This window comes from Neolamprologus brichardi, chromosome 2, assembly GCF_056152115.1.
Source record: "Neolamprologus brichardi isolate AB-2024 chromosome 2, ASM5615211v1, whole genome shotgun sequence".
In the NCBI taxonomy this organism is placed as follows: Eukaryota; Metazoa; Chordata; class Actinopteri; order Cichliformes; family Cichlidae; genus Neolamprologus; species Neolamprologus brichardi.
In genome coordinates this window covers 29414774-29432294 of record NC_142105.1, presented here as the reverse complement: position 1 = coordinate 29432294, position 17521 = coordinate 29414774, and the positions used below count along the sequence as shown (strand labels likewise).

At 41.3% G+C, this 17521-nt stretch overlaps 1 protein-coding gene across 1 annotated transcript; it reads right to left on the bottom strand.

Annotated features, from left to right (window-relative positions):
* zgc:152774 (MORC family CW-type zinc finger protein 3) lies at positions 1–16497 on the bottom strand. Its single transcript, XM_087850383.1, has 17 exons — positions 16394–16497; positions 16212–16284; positions 15065–15197; positions 14606–14826; positions 14164–14311; positions 13187–13340; positions 12503–12631; positions 11815–11934; positions 11617–11720; positions 11278–11406; positions 8652–8768; positions 6172–6249; positions 3829–3865; positions 3404–3726; positions 2686–3193; positions 1679–1842; positions 1–972 (listed from the first exon to the last, which is right to left on the bottom strand). The coding sequence occupies exons 1-17, from the start codon at positions 16430–16432 to the stop codon at positions 816–818; spliced, it is 2634 nt and encodes an 877-aa protein (XP_087706509.1). The 5' UTR covers positions 16433–16497; the 3' UTR covers positions 1–815.
* Between the last annotated feature and the right edge of the window lie 1024 nt (positions 16498–17521).

The following is a 17521-nucleotide window of genomic DNA, read 5'->3' as shown; positions in this document are numbered from 1 at the left end:
TGGTTTCAATATTTTAATGCAAACATAACAAATCCTGTTTAGAAAACAGCAACCGAGTGTGTACAGCAACTTAAATAGCTAATTCAAAAAGAACAACAAAAGCAGCAGAACAATGATAAGCAACAGTTAAAAAATCAATGGATGAACTGAGACAAAAACCCCCTCATATTTTCTAACTGACATCATGACCAACATGCTCATGTTCTTAAAGATTATACTGCACAAGTATTCAAAAACGATGTGACAACCGTTTGCCATATGTACAAGACAGCTTCACAAGTACGAGTAGTCAGACTTGGTGACTCGACCCTGACAGTTAGCTACAAGAATTTAAGTTACAACTTTTTTTCCTCTTAACTCTCTTTATAAAAACGGTTTGCAAACTAGTACTTAGCATTTCTCCTGTCTCTTTTTCCCAGCCTCTTGCTTAACAAGAACTCTTGGCACTCGCAGCTTGATACAGTAATCAGTGCTGGGCAATTTTTTATACACCTGAACTGTAATTTTGTCAATTGAAAGACACTGAGGTAAAGTAATTCGATACATGTCTTTTATTTTAACACTGCAAACTGATTACCACACGGAACACAAATATTACCAGGTTTTATAATCTTCATTATTATACACGTAATCCACATGCAGCACCAAGAATATGAAAAACATGGGAATGACATTACTTTCCAAATCAACAGAAAGAGAATTATTAACATATGCATACTGTATACTGAAGTAACAAATGGTTTAATTGATCCAAACACAACTGTGTAAGTATGTGTGACACAACGAATAATAATAGACTTCTGCTGGACTGCTGATCATAGCTTCAGGGAGTTGACCTCTATGATCTGCTGCAGGATGTTGTCTACGTCATTGGTCTCCAGGCTGATGCCGGCCAGGTCCAGCTGGGGCAGGAGGGCCGTGAGAAGCACTACCACGTTGTTGCGGATGTCATGCAGATTCTCCTGCACAGACCTGAGCGTACAACAGATTTGTTACTACAGCAAGAAACCCAAACAGCTCAGATTTCACTTTTTGTTTGAAGAAAATCTTTTCTGGGAGAACTGAGCTTTTGTATCGTGTATGAATAGGTGTAAAAGGCTACAAGTGAGATGTTTACGCGGTGTTCCTTTATTACTTTGTTAAAACCTGTTAAAACCTGTAAAGTTGAAGTGAAATAAATCGCAGTCTTGACTGATACTCGATCCGTACCTTGTGCAGATGAAGGTAAATATAAATTAAGCATTAATGATTAATTTGGGGTGGCTGTAGCTCAGGTGGCAGAGCAGGTCAGCCACTAATCAGAAGGTCAGTGGTTCGATCACAGGCTGCCTCCTGGCTGCATGCCAAATATCCTTGGGCAAGATACTAACCCCATGTTTACCTACTGGTGGTGGTCAGAGGGCCCGGTGGCGCCAGTGTTCGGCAGCCTCGCCTCTGTCAGTGCGCCCCAGGGCAGCTGTGGCTACAATGTAGCTTGCCATTACCAGTGTGTGAATGTGTGTGAATGGGTGAATGACTGAATGTAGTGTGAAGCGCTTTGGTGTCCTTAGGGACTGAGTAAAGCGCTATACAAATGCAGGCCATTTACCATTAGGCATTCAAATTAGAACAATATCAATATATAGCTTGGGATCCCTGTCTACACAGCTGCATGTGGACGTCTGTACAGCGCACTCACCTGTTGTCTTCATGGGCCTCAGTGTCACTGAGTCTTGTTCTCGTCTGGCTGTCAGTCTTTTCCTTCCTGGCTCTGCTCAGTTCAGGCTGGTTGTTGGACTCACTCACAGCTTTTAACCCATGAAGTTCTGCAGCCTGAATCAGGCCAGAGGATGAAGTAGAGCACTGATAGACAGCAGGAGATAATCAAAGATTATTTCATTTAAATCAGATTTAACTGGTTTAAAATAAATCACATTACACTGCAGTATTTATCATTCTTTTTAATAATTCACTCTTTTGTGCTTGATTTGTTCGTATGATTACAAAACACTCAACTACTTATTAAGATGATCAAACATTATACTTGGGATTACCTTAGATTAATATATTTTAGTAGCTAAATTCAGCCCTGCAAGTCAAATCAAATTTCACTTTTTTTTAAATTTAAAGCTCCAATCACAAACAAGTCACTTCAAGGTGCTTAATATTGTAAGGTAAAAAGGCCCTACAACATCAGAAACTATGACGTCATCATACGATGCTCTATGAGCAAGGGCTTGGCGACAGTGCCGAGGGAAAAACTCCCCTTTAACAGGAAGAAACCTACTGCAGAATCAGGCTCAGGGAGCGGCAGCTATCCGCTCTGACCGCATGGTAGTGAGAGGAAAGAAAAGGGAGACGAGAGAGAGAGACGGGACAAAAGGAAACTATGGAAGAGAGAGAGCCAGAGTTTAATAACTGCTAATGATTAAATAAAGCAGTGGGGTGTGAAAAGATATCACCTAGAAACTCTATATTGTTGAAAATATATGCTTTAAATCAATGTATTCAGGCCACTTTAACCAGAAAGAATTATTATTACATGTCCTTCAAGTGTTTAATAACTACTAAAAGTAAATATCAAAAGAGGCTCATTACAAGAAGGAATGATGAGAATCAAAAGAAAATCATGATAGAGTAAAATGTGAGTCTAACCAACATTTAAATAAACTAAAAAGGCAAAAACGGTTCTAAATGGTTTCTGACCTCAGCCGTGTCCGTCTGACAGCCGACCTCTTTGCGTCCCGATGGTTTCTCCAGCGTCTGTGTTGGACTTTTTTCGTCGCTGTCATCATTTGTCATCGTTCCTCGAGTTGTCTTTGTGATTTCCAGACCTAGAAGGCTGCGGAGCTTCTCGGCCTCTTTCTCCAACCCAACCAGCCTCTGCATTTTAGCCTCCCGGTTAACCCCCTCCGTGGGCAGCACCCTGCTCTGCTGCCCTTCTGTTCGGCTCAGCGGGGGGACTATCACAGTCTGCTGTGTGGAGGGGAGCGAATGCTGCCATGTGCTGCCGGTGTGGGTTTGCGGTGGGTTTGTGTCTGAGTTCTCTACCCGGCTGCTGGCGTCCTTTTTGTTTTTTTCTGGGGATAATGTCTTGACTATATCACTTTGTTTCCCAGAATGCAACTCCTTATCCGTAACTGCTGAATCGGACTGGTGAAGCTTCCAAAGGTACCGCTTCTTTTTAACAACGTACAGTATTGAATCTGACATCCTTTTGGGGTTACAAAAAAGCAGGGTTAATCGGTTAATACAAGGTATTAAACGCTGATATATCAATCTATACACACACACACATACACACACACACACACATATATACTACACTATATCCAACCATTATCTAAAGCACAAGTTTGCATCAATACACTTGGATTAGACTGGAATTAGATTCTCTTTTTTATTCGATTCAATCTTTCCCCACCTTAAAGTTTCTAAGTGCTCCTCCTCTTCTGTCTCCATGTCTGCGTTTTCCGTTTTGTCGCTCTCTTCATCCTGAAGCCTCTTGTCACTTATCTCATTTTCCTCGGGCGACGCTCCTTTTGCAATTTCATTCTTCTTTTTAGTGACCGTGTCTCTTCCGGCGGCCTCCTCCCGCGTTCCCGTGTCCGACTGTGACTCCGCATCGTCATTCGCGAAAGTGTCATTTAGATCTGTGAGTTCATCTGCGTTTTCCACTTTGCTGGGCTTAGATGAACTCCGTAAGACGATTTGATGTTTAGACACTTGTTCCTCTACCTCAGACACCTACAATGAAAACAGCAGAACGCACCTGTGAGATACAGTACGGGACCTTTACTGTCGGTGAGAAAAACACAACAAAGATAAGAAACAAACAAATTTACATACCTCTAGTGATTTTCGTTTTGTGCCTCTGGAGTACTCTCTGCAAGATAAAAACATGGATAATCATGTTATGCTCTGGTTTATCGTCAGTAAATATAATTGTCTCTGCTGGAACTAACTAACTAACTGAACCTATGAAGGCTATTCGGAGATTGCGCACACAAGTTATTCTGCTTAGTAAATCTGAGCCCTAATCAGACATGATGAATCAAGTTGTCTGTAAGACTTTGCTGTTATTTGTTGATTTAAGGATTGTTTTTGTGTGACTCCTGCGGGCACTGGATTTTCTGAATACGATGCCGTGCAGCGGTGATTAAAACTAAACGTAAAACAATATCTTGGGCAGCTTTGTGTGCATAGTGGTGGTTTTAAATAGGCTTTGGGCTGGAAACCATCAGTATCTGGTAGCGCTGGGGTATACCCTCGACTGGTTGTCAGTCTGCAGGGCTAACGCAGAGACCCGAACAACCGTTCACACCTACAGCCAATTTAGAATCACCTTAGCAAAGAATATCTTTGGACTGTGGGAGGAAGTCCGAGTAACCACGCACCGAAAAAAAAACCATGTTAACTTTCCAGAGTAACGCTATAAGTAAATGCCACACAAATTCCCAGGGCTGTAAAACAATCAGAGTTTCTTGGTGTAAGTTCAATAGAATATTTCTCAGTTATTTAGTTATAAAACAAAAATTATGCTGCAACAATCAACACCTGAAACTAGGTATTAAGTAGGGCTGCCACGATTAGTCGACTAGTCACGATTACGTCGACTATCAAAATCGTCGACGACTGATTTAATAGTCGACGTGTCGTTTGAAGCTTTGTAAGATCACAAAAGACGCAGGAATAAGTAGTAGGATTTAAGAGTGTAATAATGGACTGAAACAGAAGATGGCAGCACTGCATGTACAAGGATGCCAGCTGCCATTAAACCTCGAAGAAGAAGCTATGTCCCAGAATTCATAGCGCAGCCCAGAACAGTTGTCAACAATGGCGGCAGCTAGTTAGTTTTAATATTACTCTTATTATTCTTTCTGGGTCGCAAAATAAATGTTTAACATATTTTTAGGCGAGAATGTAGCTGTGTAAACCTCAAATATCTGCTCAGTTTATCAAGACACCACATATTTTCAAAAGCGCTCCGACGTTTTCGGAGACGTCTGTTACCCACTAGCTCGATAGCTAGCCGGGGGCTAGGCTCACTAGAGCCGTGAGAACACCGGACTCCCGGAAAATCGTTTTCAAACCCACCGCCGTCTTTCGCTACTCAGGTTAAACATGATATATAAGTCACTTAGATAACTTAAAAATGTTATTGTTTGGCCTTTTTTAGTATTTTATTTGTTCCTGAGTAAATCGATTTGGCTGAGATTAAAGTTATAGTTTTTACACAGCTGAATAAACATCAAGCAGACAACTGATTATCAGAAGTGTGAGATGCTGGAGAATATACTCCGGTGTCCTGTTATATTTTAGATAGCAAGGAGTTTATTAAACTTCACCGAAACAATCTGCAAATTTCATTAAAATTTAATAAACTATCATCTTGTTTTTATTTTTAGTTAGCACATACCTTAAACACTTACAGCTGTAAGCTAATGATAGTTATATAAGAGCAGATGCTGCTGGTGCAATAAGCTGTACGTTTTACGTCCAATGGATGCATGATCTGATTAGTCAACTAATCGCAAAAATAATCGGTGACTAGTCAACTATCAAAATAATCGTTTGTGGCAGCCCTAGTATTAAGTTACTAAATTCATTAAGTAACTAAGCAGTGGGGTTGTTTTTGTCACAGACCATCAGGTTTCTTTTTGTTACATAAGTAGTCGCCCCCTGTCGTCCATTAGGAAGATTTCAGGTTCAAGTCACATCCATCTTTTACATACAGTCTATGGGCAGACCACAGTCACTTTAGTCTCTGCATCACTCACTAACTGCTGTCAGTGAGCGGTTTATAACCTTGTAGTTTATCTTAGTACATTTGTATCTAACAGATTTCTGTCAAAAGTTGCCAAATTTAAGCAAATTAGATGTTGCCCTTTCTGCTGACTTCTGCTTAAGTGTCTAAATAACAGACCTAAAGCGTTTTGTGTACTGATGAGCAACATAGAACCATATTTTAAAGAGCTAATTGATTCTTATCAGTTAGAGGATACCATAAGTAAACTTTTCTCAGACACGCATAGAGTCACATGGACAACCGCCGGAAATAAGTGCATGAAACCACAAAACGGCATGTGAACCCACAAGAGCAAGCAGGCCTGCAGAAAGAGCTGCAGTGCGATATATGTACGAATTTTCACATACAGTCAGTTTCAGAGGTGTAAAGAAATGGGAATTTACAGTTTCTTGTGGCTTTTCTGATAGCTCGCTGTTAACAGCTCCTCGTGTTCTTCTGTTTCCTCTGGTGACGAGCAGCTTCTGTAAAGACAAAGAGACTTGTGCTTACTTTCAATTCAGTCAGCAGCGGCTTTGGCGAAAATTGAAAATGACGTTTTGCATCATACAAGCCATTAGAAATATCTGTCTTTTTTTAAGAAAAGCAGTGAAATAAAAAGTAAACAAGGGAGAAAATGAATGCAAAGGACACGCGGGGTTCAGAAAAGGCTCGTGCTCGATCTATTAACCACAGAGAGCGCTAAAATATGACCATGCAGAGTTAAACGATTAAAGGCAGACTAAAAAAAAGGAAATGGTGACTACTGATGCTGAAGAGGCTAAAATATCTTGACCTCTAGTCCACAGAATAGCTCAAGAAAAAAAATATAGGTCTGCCTGCCTGCTAAAATTCAGTGTCTCCACTCTGTGCTCTGACTTCATAAAGATAATACTAAAATTTGAAGTCTTAATTTTAGCAAGATTAGAACATGCTCGTTAAGTTACCTGGTAGCTGATTAGCTTCACTTGATAAAATGACGAGCATATCAGAGGAAGAGCTGAGGTTCAGCTATCAGTTTTGTCTCTGGATTAATAATAATAATGGATTGGATTTATATAGCGCTTTTCAAGGCACCCAAAGCGCTTTACAATGCCACTATTCATTCACTCTCGCATTCACACACTGGTGGAGGCAGCTACAGTTGTAGCCACAGCTGCCCTGGGGCAGACTGACAGAAGCGAGGCTGCCATATCATACCCTCTGGCCAACATCAGTAGGCGGTAGGGTAAAGTGTCTTGCCCAAGGACACAACGACCAGGACAGAGAGCCCGGGATCGAACCAGTGACCTTCCGGTCACAGATGCGCTTCCCAACCCCCTGAGCGACGGTCGCCCACATTAACCAGAGTGAACTCTGTCTGGACTCACTCCATGACAAAGAGACCATGGATTATGGTGTTCACAGGTGGCTTTGTGATGTGCAGTGAGAGCAGGTGGAAGCGAGCCTGGAGTGGTGGAGGTATGCTCTGAGAGAGGGGGAATGAAAGCCAGCAGAAGCGACGAAATGTGTGTGAAAGGCGAACACATGCAAGCGAGGGGAAGAAGAGAGTGCAGCCAGGGTGGAGTGACTGAAAACAAATGTCAGAGGTGATTCGAGACAGAAGAATAGCATCTAGAGCGAAAAATAAGGTTTACAAGATGGTATTACATATGGTTTGCAGAAGCTCTGAGCTGAAAATATTACGATTTTCATTGTAAATGATCAGAATGGACCAAATTAGAAATGAATATATCAGCTCAAGATGAGCAGCTTGGAGACAAAGTTAGTCTACGTCCACATTAGCCTGGATAAATTTCAAAACGGCGTTTTCCACGTCCACACTATCGTTTTCAGAGAGTTGTGTGTCCACATTGAAATGACCGAAAACGGCCGCGTGTGCATGCGTGAAATGCGAGACGATTCGGCCTGCCTCATTTCTGTCTGCCGTTTATTTACTTTCCGGCTTTACTGAGTTTTTTAAATGGACTAACAATGAGGTGGAGTTGTTGCTGCGAGTAACACAAAAGTACAAAGTTGCAAAAGCGAGTGAGAATTAAAGAATTTGAAGAGAAGCTATCTGGAGCATGTACAGACTGATATTAATCTTTAATCTCCGTCCGTTTAAGTCTCCGGGTTTGCTGTCCACACTGTGACGCGAAAACAGCGTTTTAAAATGTATCCGTTTTGGAGAGCGTTTTCAGAACGCCGTGTTTTCCTTGACCGAAAACGCCGTCTCAGTGTGGACGTCTCAAGAGAAAACGTATTAGTGTGGACGTGGCCTCAGAGAGACAAAGCTAAGATGATTTGGATATGTGCAGAGGAGGCAGTGGATATATGTATATATATATATATATATATATATATATATATATATATATATATATATATATACATATATATATATATATATATACATATATATATATATATATATATATATATATATATATATATATATATATATATATATATATATACATATATATATATATATATATATATATATATATATATACATATATGTGTTTGTGTGTGTTGGACAAAGATGCTGTAGATGAAGATGCAAGGCAGGAGGAAAAGAGGAAGACCACAGAGAAGACAAATGGATGTGGTGAAAGACATCTAGAAGGTTAGCGTGACAGAGGAGGATGTTAGGAGTTAGGGTTATGTGGAAGCCAATGATCTGCTGTGGCGGCCCAGCAATGGAGCAGCCGAAAGAAGAATAAGAAGAATAGACTGATAAATGCTGCCTGACACAAATAATTAGGTTTTCCAGCAGTGTAATGTTGCTCCTGAAAACAGTGTTGTTGAACATGATCCAGCTTTTGCATTCATTATGTAATTGTGCTTCTTACTCAAGACAGTGGTGCAGTTAAAATCAGGAGAAATAATATGAAATACCCACCTGTAACGTGAATTTGGGTTCTGGCTGCAGGTCCAGCTCTCAGGAGCAATTCTGTAAAAGCCGTCAGGGATGCTTCGCCACTTGAGACACTCTTCACACTGTAACCACATGGGACCCCTGTAAATACAACAGCTGTCAGTAAGATAAAGTTGGCAATAAAGATATACTTAACTATTTTTATCTCAGTAAGTCTAGACTTGTGCACACAACAGATCTCTTCAAGATCTATCTATCTATCTATCTATCTATCTATCTATCTATCTATCTATCTATCTATCTATCTATCTATCTATCTATCTATCTATCTATCTATCTATCTATCTATCTATCTATCTATCTATCTATCTATCTATCTATAAACTTTTGGCTTAACGGATCATATAGATGATATTTTTATGTTCCTTGTCTCTGTAATTTTACCCCAGAGGCCGAGTCTCACTCCTTTGGTTTAATATAGATATGATATTATGACTTTGATAAACAGCCAAGTTCTAACATGCACTGGCCTGCAGCTGAACTGAACGTTGGAATGAGGATATGTTATTAGGACTCTACATTTTGGTCATGAAAAAACCTGAAAACTGTGGGAAACCCTTCCGAGTCGAACAGCACGTTTCCTCAAAACAATGTGCGGCGATGTGGAACAGAGGGGCTCTGCAGGCCTACTTGTTGTTCCTAGAGTATCTAAAAGTAGAATGGGAGGCAGAGCCTTCAGTTTTCAGGCCCCTCTTCTGTGGAACCAGCTTCCAGTTTGGATTCGGGAGACAGACACTATCTCTACTTTTAAGATTAGGCTTAAAACTTTCCTTTTTGCTAAAGCATATAGTTAGGGCTGGACCAGGTGACCCTGAATCCTCCCTTAGTTATGCTGCAATAGACGTAGGCTGCCGGGGGATTCCCATGATGCATTGAGTTTTTCCTTTCCAGTCACCTTTCTCACTCACTATGTATTAACAGACCTCTCTGTATTGAATCATATCTGTTATTAACCTCTGTCTCTCTTCCACAGCATGTCTTTTATCCTGTCTTCCTTCTCTCACCCCAACCGGTCGCAGCAGATGGCCCCGCCTCTCCCTGAGCCTGGTTCTGCCGGAGGTTTCTTCCTGTTAAAAGGGAGTTTTTCCTTCCCACTGTCGCCAAAGTGCTTGCTCATAGGGGGTCATATGATTGTTGGGTTTTTCTCTGTATCTATGAAGCGCCTTGAGGCGACTTTTGTTGTGATTTGGCGCTATATAAATAAAATTGAATTGAAGTACACTGATCTTATTTGATGGGTGAGTGAGGAGTGTTAGATTGTCAGCAGTGACATGTTTGTAAACCACCTGTATAGAAAAGCAGTGCACTAATAATATTGGGCGCCACTGAACGCAGTGTAAGGATTTATTGAGGTTTTTTTTTTTATTATTTCCTCTTTTGATAGTACTATTTACCATGTGTCTAGCTTTGGCATCCGTTACTTTTTTATTCCTCTAGCTGTCTGCTCCGCCCTAGTTATTTATACTTGTCACCCAACCTTTATTTACCTTTCCTACCTTTCTGAGTTCTACATTCAGACTTTCTGTTTGAACTGCACTTAATACCCGGCACGTATTTAGAGCCAGATGAACCGGATGAGTGTTCACTGTTTGCACTACAGCTATACCAGGTCTGGGTCTATACTTGTTATAACAGTGATGGACTGGCTTTTCTAGTCTTACAGACCACTCCAAGTGCTCTAGACTACAAGTCAAAACACACCATACAGTACCTTATTCCATACACTTCAAGCCTTCACGTCTCACGTCCATGGCCTGTTTCAAGTCACCAGTTAGCCTAACATGCTATCTTTGGTTTGTCGGAGGAAGTAGCCAGAGGGCACTCACACGAGCACACGAGGAACATGAAAACTCCACACAGGGTTCAAACCGGGAACTTTCTTGTCGTTGGGCGACAGGGTTAACCACTACAACACCACGCAGTTTTGTTTTTTAGAACTAGAAATAACATTTAAAGCTGAATTTTAAAAAAAGGCTAATGCTGTATGTGAGAAATGGCCCAAGGGCACAGCCAGCCTATTGCATAATGACAACTTCAATTGATCTCTGTGCAGCTGCAGCAGCCTTTGTGTGAGAACAGCAACAATGAATACCACCTGATGATACAAAGCAACGACGGACATGCAAGAGAACACTGAGGCCTCACCCCTCATAATGGCAACACCAACTGAGTAAAAAACACCTTAGTTAGCCAACAGACTCCACATTAATAGGCCTATACAACTTTGTAATGGCAACTTTAGAAATTATTATTAGTCTACAATGATGTCAGCTTGTAACAGTGTTATAAACAAGCATTTTTTCTATATATTTATAGCTCGGTAAAATGACAAATAACCATAGCTTATTTATCAGCTTTCATACTGTAAACCTGTATTCAGAGCCTCAACATACAATGTTTACGCAATGTATTATTTGTTTATAATTTGTAATATGAAAGCATCACACGTAACTTACAATAAAGTATTAACGTTCTAATAATGCAGCTAATTTAACAGCAACTATTTCCACTGTCTGACCTCACTGTTTTTCAAAATCTGGCCCTGACTTCATCTGTGTAAAAACAAAAAAAAAAAACAGTTAACACTTACTCATCGACATCCTCCTGGACCTCCTTCTCATTTTTGTCTAGAGCCTGAAACTCTCGCTCTCTGGCCTTCTTCTCTGTCACCTCCTTCCAGTAGTCGTTGAGTTTTAGGCCCAAAGCTCCGAGGGTGAGTCTTGGGAGTAAAAAGAGGAAACAACTGTGAATGTGTTTAAAATAAGACAATGACAGAAAAAGAAATTAAACCTCAGTGACTGAATTACCCCGTTCGCTCTTAACCTTGTACATACAGGATGAAACTATTTATTCCAACTCAACAGTTCATATTCACAAACAATACAATCAAACAAAAAAAGCAACGATCTGATTTATTACTGTTCGTTACCTGTACTCTTTGGTGTACTCAAAGTCTTGCTTGTTATGAGCAGGTTTCAGAAAATTGCACTCGATGACGCCGATGACGCCGATGCCCGCTCTTAGGCCCGAAGTCTGAAGGAAATTTAAGAGTGACGTTTATTAAGCAGAGGCAGGTACCCAGGGTAGCCCCACAGTATTTGTAACACACAACATTATTTTACTTTACCTTTAGCTGGCAGCCCACTTTCTCAAACGCCTTAATGAGACGATTCTTGTGGTACATCATAATCCCATAGTGATCCTTGTTTTTTGGGCTAAGTCCAAAGGTCACCTTCACTTTGTCTTTCTGACAAAAACCAGTTAAGAAAACTGACAAAGTTTAGAATAATGATGCAATTTTCATATAATTAAAGGGATGTTACTAATGTAATTGTTTTAACAGAAAAACATGGAAAAAATGCAACATTGTTCATACAATTATTATTAATGACTTTATTATTAATTATAGTAGAGTATAACTCTTATCCTACCCCTGAGGTCTGGTTTGTTGCATGCATTCATATATTAGATAGGCAAACAGATAAAGTTTCAATTAAAAATTCGGTTTTGTGGGCGCTGAACCGATCACTGGCACGATAACACAAAACCCCAGTTTCAAAATCTCAGTTCTCTAGAAGACATGAAAAGATTAAAAATAATAATAACTAGATATGAGACCGCATGAACTGGCACTGTGAAGCTTGTTTGGATTTTCCCTTCATGAACATCTGTTAAGCACCAAAAGTGTGTTTAAACTTTTTCACCAGACCCCAGTAAAGTAACACAGATGCTTCATCTCCAACAGTCACACGAATCCCACTTCCTGTTTACACTTGAATTTGGCTGTTACACACACACACATAGCGTAAGGATACACTGAAGTGGGGTTTGTAGACGTCATGCTCAATGTGTATCAGCCTCTTCGCTACCAGTTTGGCCTGAATCTTCTTCCCCCTCAGTATGATCTGTGTCCTCGGCTTCAGATACAGGATACTGAGGTAGGCCTGCGATAAACATGCAAGCAAATAAAACGGACAAGGTGAAAAAAAAAAGAAAATAAGCGAGGCTTAAAACTGAAAACGCTAAATATGAAATACTCTTTTTTCGGTTGAAATCCACTCGTGAACGGACATTTTTCACCAGCGGGTTTATTTTTTAATCTCGAAACATGAAAAAAAGATGATTTACAAACAAAAAGTGAACTCTTAGAATTTGCGAATTATCATTTAAAACCTGCAAAAAAACAATTTTTTAAATGAAACTGGGGCAGTGTTACTACAAAACCACAAGGTTGACAGTTTGTCTACAGTAGTGTGGAGGTACTCAGAGTCTGCCAAAAAGTGGAAGACACTCTTACACCCAGCCCCCAACACACACAGCACTTGTATGGCTAAACCCACACGTAAACCACAACCACTACACCCTGAATTTTTCTCTAACCCTGATCACAACCTTTAACACTAAAACAGGTCCCCAAGCCCTGACAAATATTAATATTATGGACCACAGAGGTCATAATACATAATAACAGATAGTAAAGTGTTTTTTTACCCACTCACCCTGAGACTGTAATGCATGTCTGGGATGTTCTGCTCAGTTCTCAAGGATCCGCTATTCTTCAGCCCCTTCTTCAACTCTTCGATCTGAATCTCAGGCAAACGAATGTCATTCGGATCCGTCTCAAAGTCGAGCTCCATCTTACCGTCTTTAGCTCTTCGGGATAGCACGAAAGAAAGCAGCTGTTAGAACATGTAATTGTGTTTCACTGCACACGCTGTAACGGCCGTCTAGAAAGCTCCGCAGATGGCTTTGCAAGACATTTCATTAATTGGGAACGATTTGCAACACAAAGTTTCTGTATGGCTTCACCTCCTGTGTCTAATTACTATGATTTGAATCACAGGGCAATACTTGAAATGCTGGATGATTATACTCATTGTGGTGACCCCTCTCTCTCCAGCATGAAGAGGAAGTGAAATAGGAGGTATGAGAAACCTGACCTGGTTCTTTTTGGCACTTTACAAGAACCTGACTTCAGTCGACCATTTATCTCTAAGAAATTTAGTTGAAGGGGGAAAAGAGAAAATTCAAAGCTTCAATTTAGGAGGTTCTCTGTTCTCCATTTGAATGTGGGTCACTTTGCATAGATTTGCCTAGAACCATGCTTACACAAATACTACATATGTGTTTTTGTACCCACTTGCCTCCCTCTGATCCTGACTGTGCTTGCACACTCCTCAGTGTCATGTGGTATTTTCAACCAATGGTCACAACACGCCAACTTGGAAACTCTAACCGAGATGTTTTGACTTGACTGACACTAAAGAAACAGCGCAATAAGGTCTGCGCTAATCTGCTTTGTTGTACAGAGTTCGACAAAATGATTGACATCGTGACAGTTATCTAACACGATTACAGATTTCACACATTTGGCTTTATCAAACTGCTAGTGGTGGAAGGGAGATGTTTATCGTGTGGAACACTCTTATCTTACCACGTTTCAACTTTTAATGTAACACGAACATGTGATTCTGACCTGCGGATGTTCCAGATTAATATCTTGGTGCCTTTTTTGGAGGGAATCGAGTCAAAATGTGAATGTATCTGCTCCAGGGATTTGACGATCGAGTGGTCGAGGACGGCCGTCAGACTGGCCTGTGAATCCTCGGTCACAACTAATAACTGTAACACCGAATTAAGGTCAGAACATAAGGGAGCGTGTATGGTAATAAACACATATACATAATATATTTGTTTCTTGTTATCTGCCTTAAACCTGGCCTGCCTATTTTAATTCATGTCACCCCTTGCCCACCGCCCCCACCCACACACCCTGTGCCATTCAAATGATCTCATCAGTTCTCACACTAAAAAAAATCAGGAAGTCATACTGATGTAGAACGCCTACGCATCAGCAAATTCACACAGTAAACCTAATATTGTATCCTAACATTTCCCAGTCCCTTTGTGAAGGATATTGGTTTGCTGGTTGAAAGGGACAATGGGGACGATGACAGCCTGGGCTTTAATGCTTTCCAGGTAGGTCTGCGACAGCATCCCCACGGTCTGACAGCCGCCGTTCTTGGTGAAGATGAGCGCGTCACGCCCCAAGCGCATGGAGCCCGACTTAAAGCCGTTGCCGTAAACCCCGATGGCCTGCTGACTGGCCTTACCCGAGCCCTTCTCTGTAAAACCAAAGCTGGACACAAAAGCGAGCAAGTGTTAATTATCGAACACTGAGAAGCTAGCTGAGAAGACGAAACTAGCCTAATGTGTGAATGTGACACAAAGTGGCACATGTGAGGCCACAGTTGGAAACTGCGCGTGTGTGTCTGTGGGTTAAATGCAGAAAAGAGGAACACAATCGGTACGCAGCACTACTGTGTCTTTCTATGTTTCTTTTTTTCCCTTGTGTGTGAACTTCACACGTGTCTCACCTGAGCATCTTGTGCAGTTTGTTGGGGGTCATGCCGCTGCCGTTATCGATGAAAGACAGACAGAGGTGATCCGTTTCATGAACTACATCTATCCAGAACTGTTTAGCGCACACACCGGGGTCTGAGGCATTGTCTAGAAGACGACACAGAAAATTGGAAATAAGAAAAACAAGAAAAGCACATGGGATGGCTAGTTTCTTTAATGCCTTCCTTATATTTCTTTACAAGGTGAACTTCCTGCAGGCATAGTCAAAGTGATACTGCACATTATAGATCAGCTGCAGGAAGAAAAATCATTACATCTACAACTCCACTGCTGATCTCTGACCGCTTCTGCATGTGCTGTAATCTATACTTCAATGTGGGGCACAGCCACCAATTGCGTCACACCATGATCAACAAACATCGAACATACGGAGTTTGGAACTTTCTGCAGGGTTATTGCGAATTACTGCGCGCTTATTCCAAGAAGCACGTGACTCCCTTTGTTGTTTCTAAACTTTATCCTGTACTTTCACGTGGGACTGTGGTGCGAATGCATTTCTACAGCGCACTCCCTTCGCTGTTCCGGTTTTTAAAAAAGCCTCAGCAGCCAACAGACGGTCAGCACGCGTGAACCAATGAGAGCGCACAGAGTGGAGGAATGGCACTGTTGACAGCCCAGACACGATCCACTTATGTCACATGAAGGCGCAAATAAACTACTGCTGCATATTTACCAATAAGTTTGATATGTGTTTTGTCAAAAATAATCCAAACTGATCCTGTTAATGCTCACGAGAAGTAAGAGTAGAAAACTGCAGAAAACCTCACTGCAGTTGAGCAGTTACTAATATCTCAGCACTATGATTTCAAACTGCAGAGCGTTAAAGCAACGAGCTCCTCTATCCTTACTTTACGAAGGGATTATTACCACAACACAGCGTCTGCAGCTGCCAGCACACGTCTTTAGGCGTGTGAGCGCAAACTCGTGAAAGCGGAAGTCCGTTCGGTCCATTTTAGCACCAACACAAATGTCTGCTCAACACGCCGACTTTGTGCGCGACAGCGTAAGAGCTGTGCGAAAGAAACCGTGAAAAGCTGCATCAACAGGTGCACGAGACAGTGGAGCGTTTCTGTATTATGCCTCAAATTTCTTATTGCCTACCTATTAATTCCGCCACAGCGCTGAAAGGCCAGGTATGACTTGTGGAGTTGCTGTTCAGGAAGGAAGGACTCATCTGGAAATGAAAAAAATAAGTTAAACTTTCACTTGCTCTTTTTTGTGAACGTTTTCTAAAGTGTCGAAACAAATACGAATCCTCTACAGCAAATATCTGAAATACTTACAGAACTCAGGCGAATCCCATGCTCACTTAACCTCGCCATGTTTTGCGTCTGAATATTTTGCTTCTCGTCGTGTGAGCTCTCCGTGCGCAGGTACGCAGCCACACAGAGCAGTGGGCGCGTCCTCGGGGCCTCTGTCAAAGGAAGTCAGCCGAAGTCGCGCTTCGAGCAGTCTGAAAGAGACACAGCTGAGGTATTTCTTTCTGCAGATCTTATGTTAACATGACGTTTTACCAAGTTCTTGCATTTATTACCAAGTTGATTTATTGTTACTTTGTTATAACGCGTGTTTGAAATGGGCTGTTTTTTTTCATTCAAAAATTATAATAATTCAGTTGCAGAATCAGCTAAATGCTTACAGTAAATGGCCGCTGCATTAGGCACACCTCCTTAACTACTCATTAAAACAGATCTGACCTGCTGAAGGTTCAAATCGGGCATCAAAATAGGGAAGAGACGTGATATAAGTGACTTTGAATGTGGCTTGGTGCCATATGGGCTGGTCTGAATATCTGAGGTTGTACTGAGAATTTCCCATACAACTTTCTCTTTACTGAACGTTTACTGAATGGTCTGAAAAAGGGGGAAAAAAAATCTGTGTTTAGCAATTCTCTGCTGCTCACAGCGGTTCAAGTGTCTCGTTGATGCCAGAGGAGAGTGGCCATGCTGACAGGAAGGCACAATGCAGACAATCCAAATAATCACTTGTTACAACAAAGGTATGAAGAAGAGCACATGGAACCTTAAAGGAGATCGGCTGCAGCAGCAGAAGACCACACCGGGTGCCACTCCTGTCAGCTAAGTGCAGCGCCGTGGTTAGCTGATACTAACAGGAAACTGAAGCTGCAGTTCACACCTGCTCACCAGAATTGGACAACGGAAGATTGGAAAAACATTGACCTGTCTGGTGAGTCTCGATTTGTGCTGCAACGTTCAGTAGTTATTTGGTGTAAGCTATGTGAAAGCATGAATCCGTGCTGTATCCTGTCAATGTTTCAGATTTGTGGAGGTGGTGTAATGGTGTGAGGGATATTTTTGGCACACTCTGGCCTCCTTATTACTAGTTTAGCTAGTTTAGTTGTTCAAAACACCACAGCCTACCTGAGAATTGGTGCTGACTATGTCCATCCC

Coding starts and splice junctions, on each gene's coding strand:
- zgc:152774 (XM_087850383.1), bottom strand. CDS start 16,432: ATGGCGAGGTTAAGTGAGCATGGGATTCGCCTGAGTTCT. Junction 15,198..16,211: donor CGCTGTGGCGGAATTAATAG/GTAGGCAATAAG, acceptor GTCGTCTTCTAG/ACAATGCCTCAGACCCCGGT. Junction 14,312..14,605: donor CCCTTTCAACCAGCAAACCA/ATATCCTTCACA, acceptor ATTCGGTGTTAC/AGTTATTAGTTGTGACCGAG.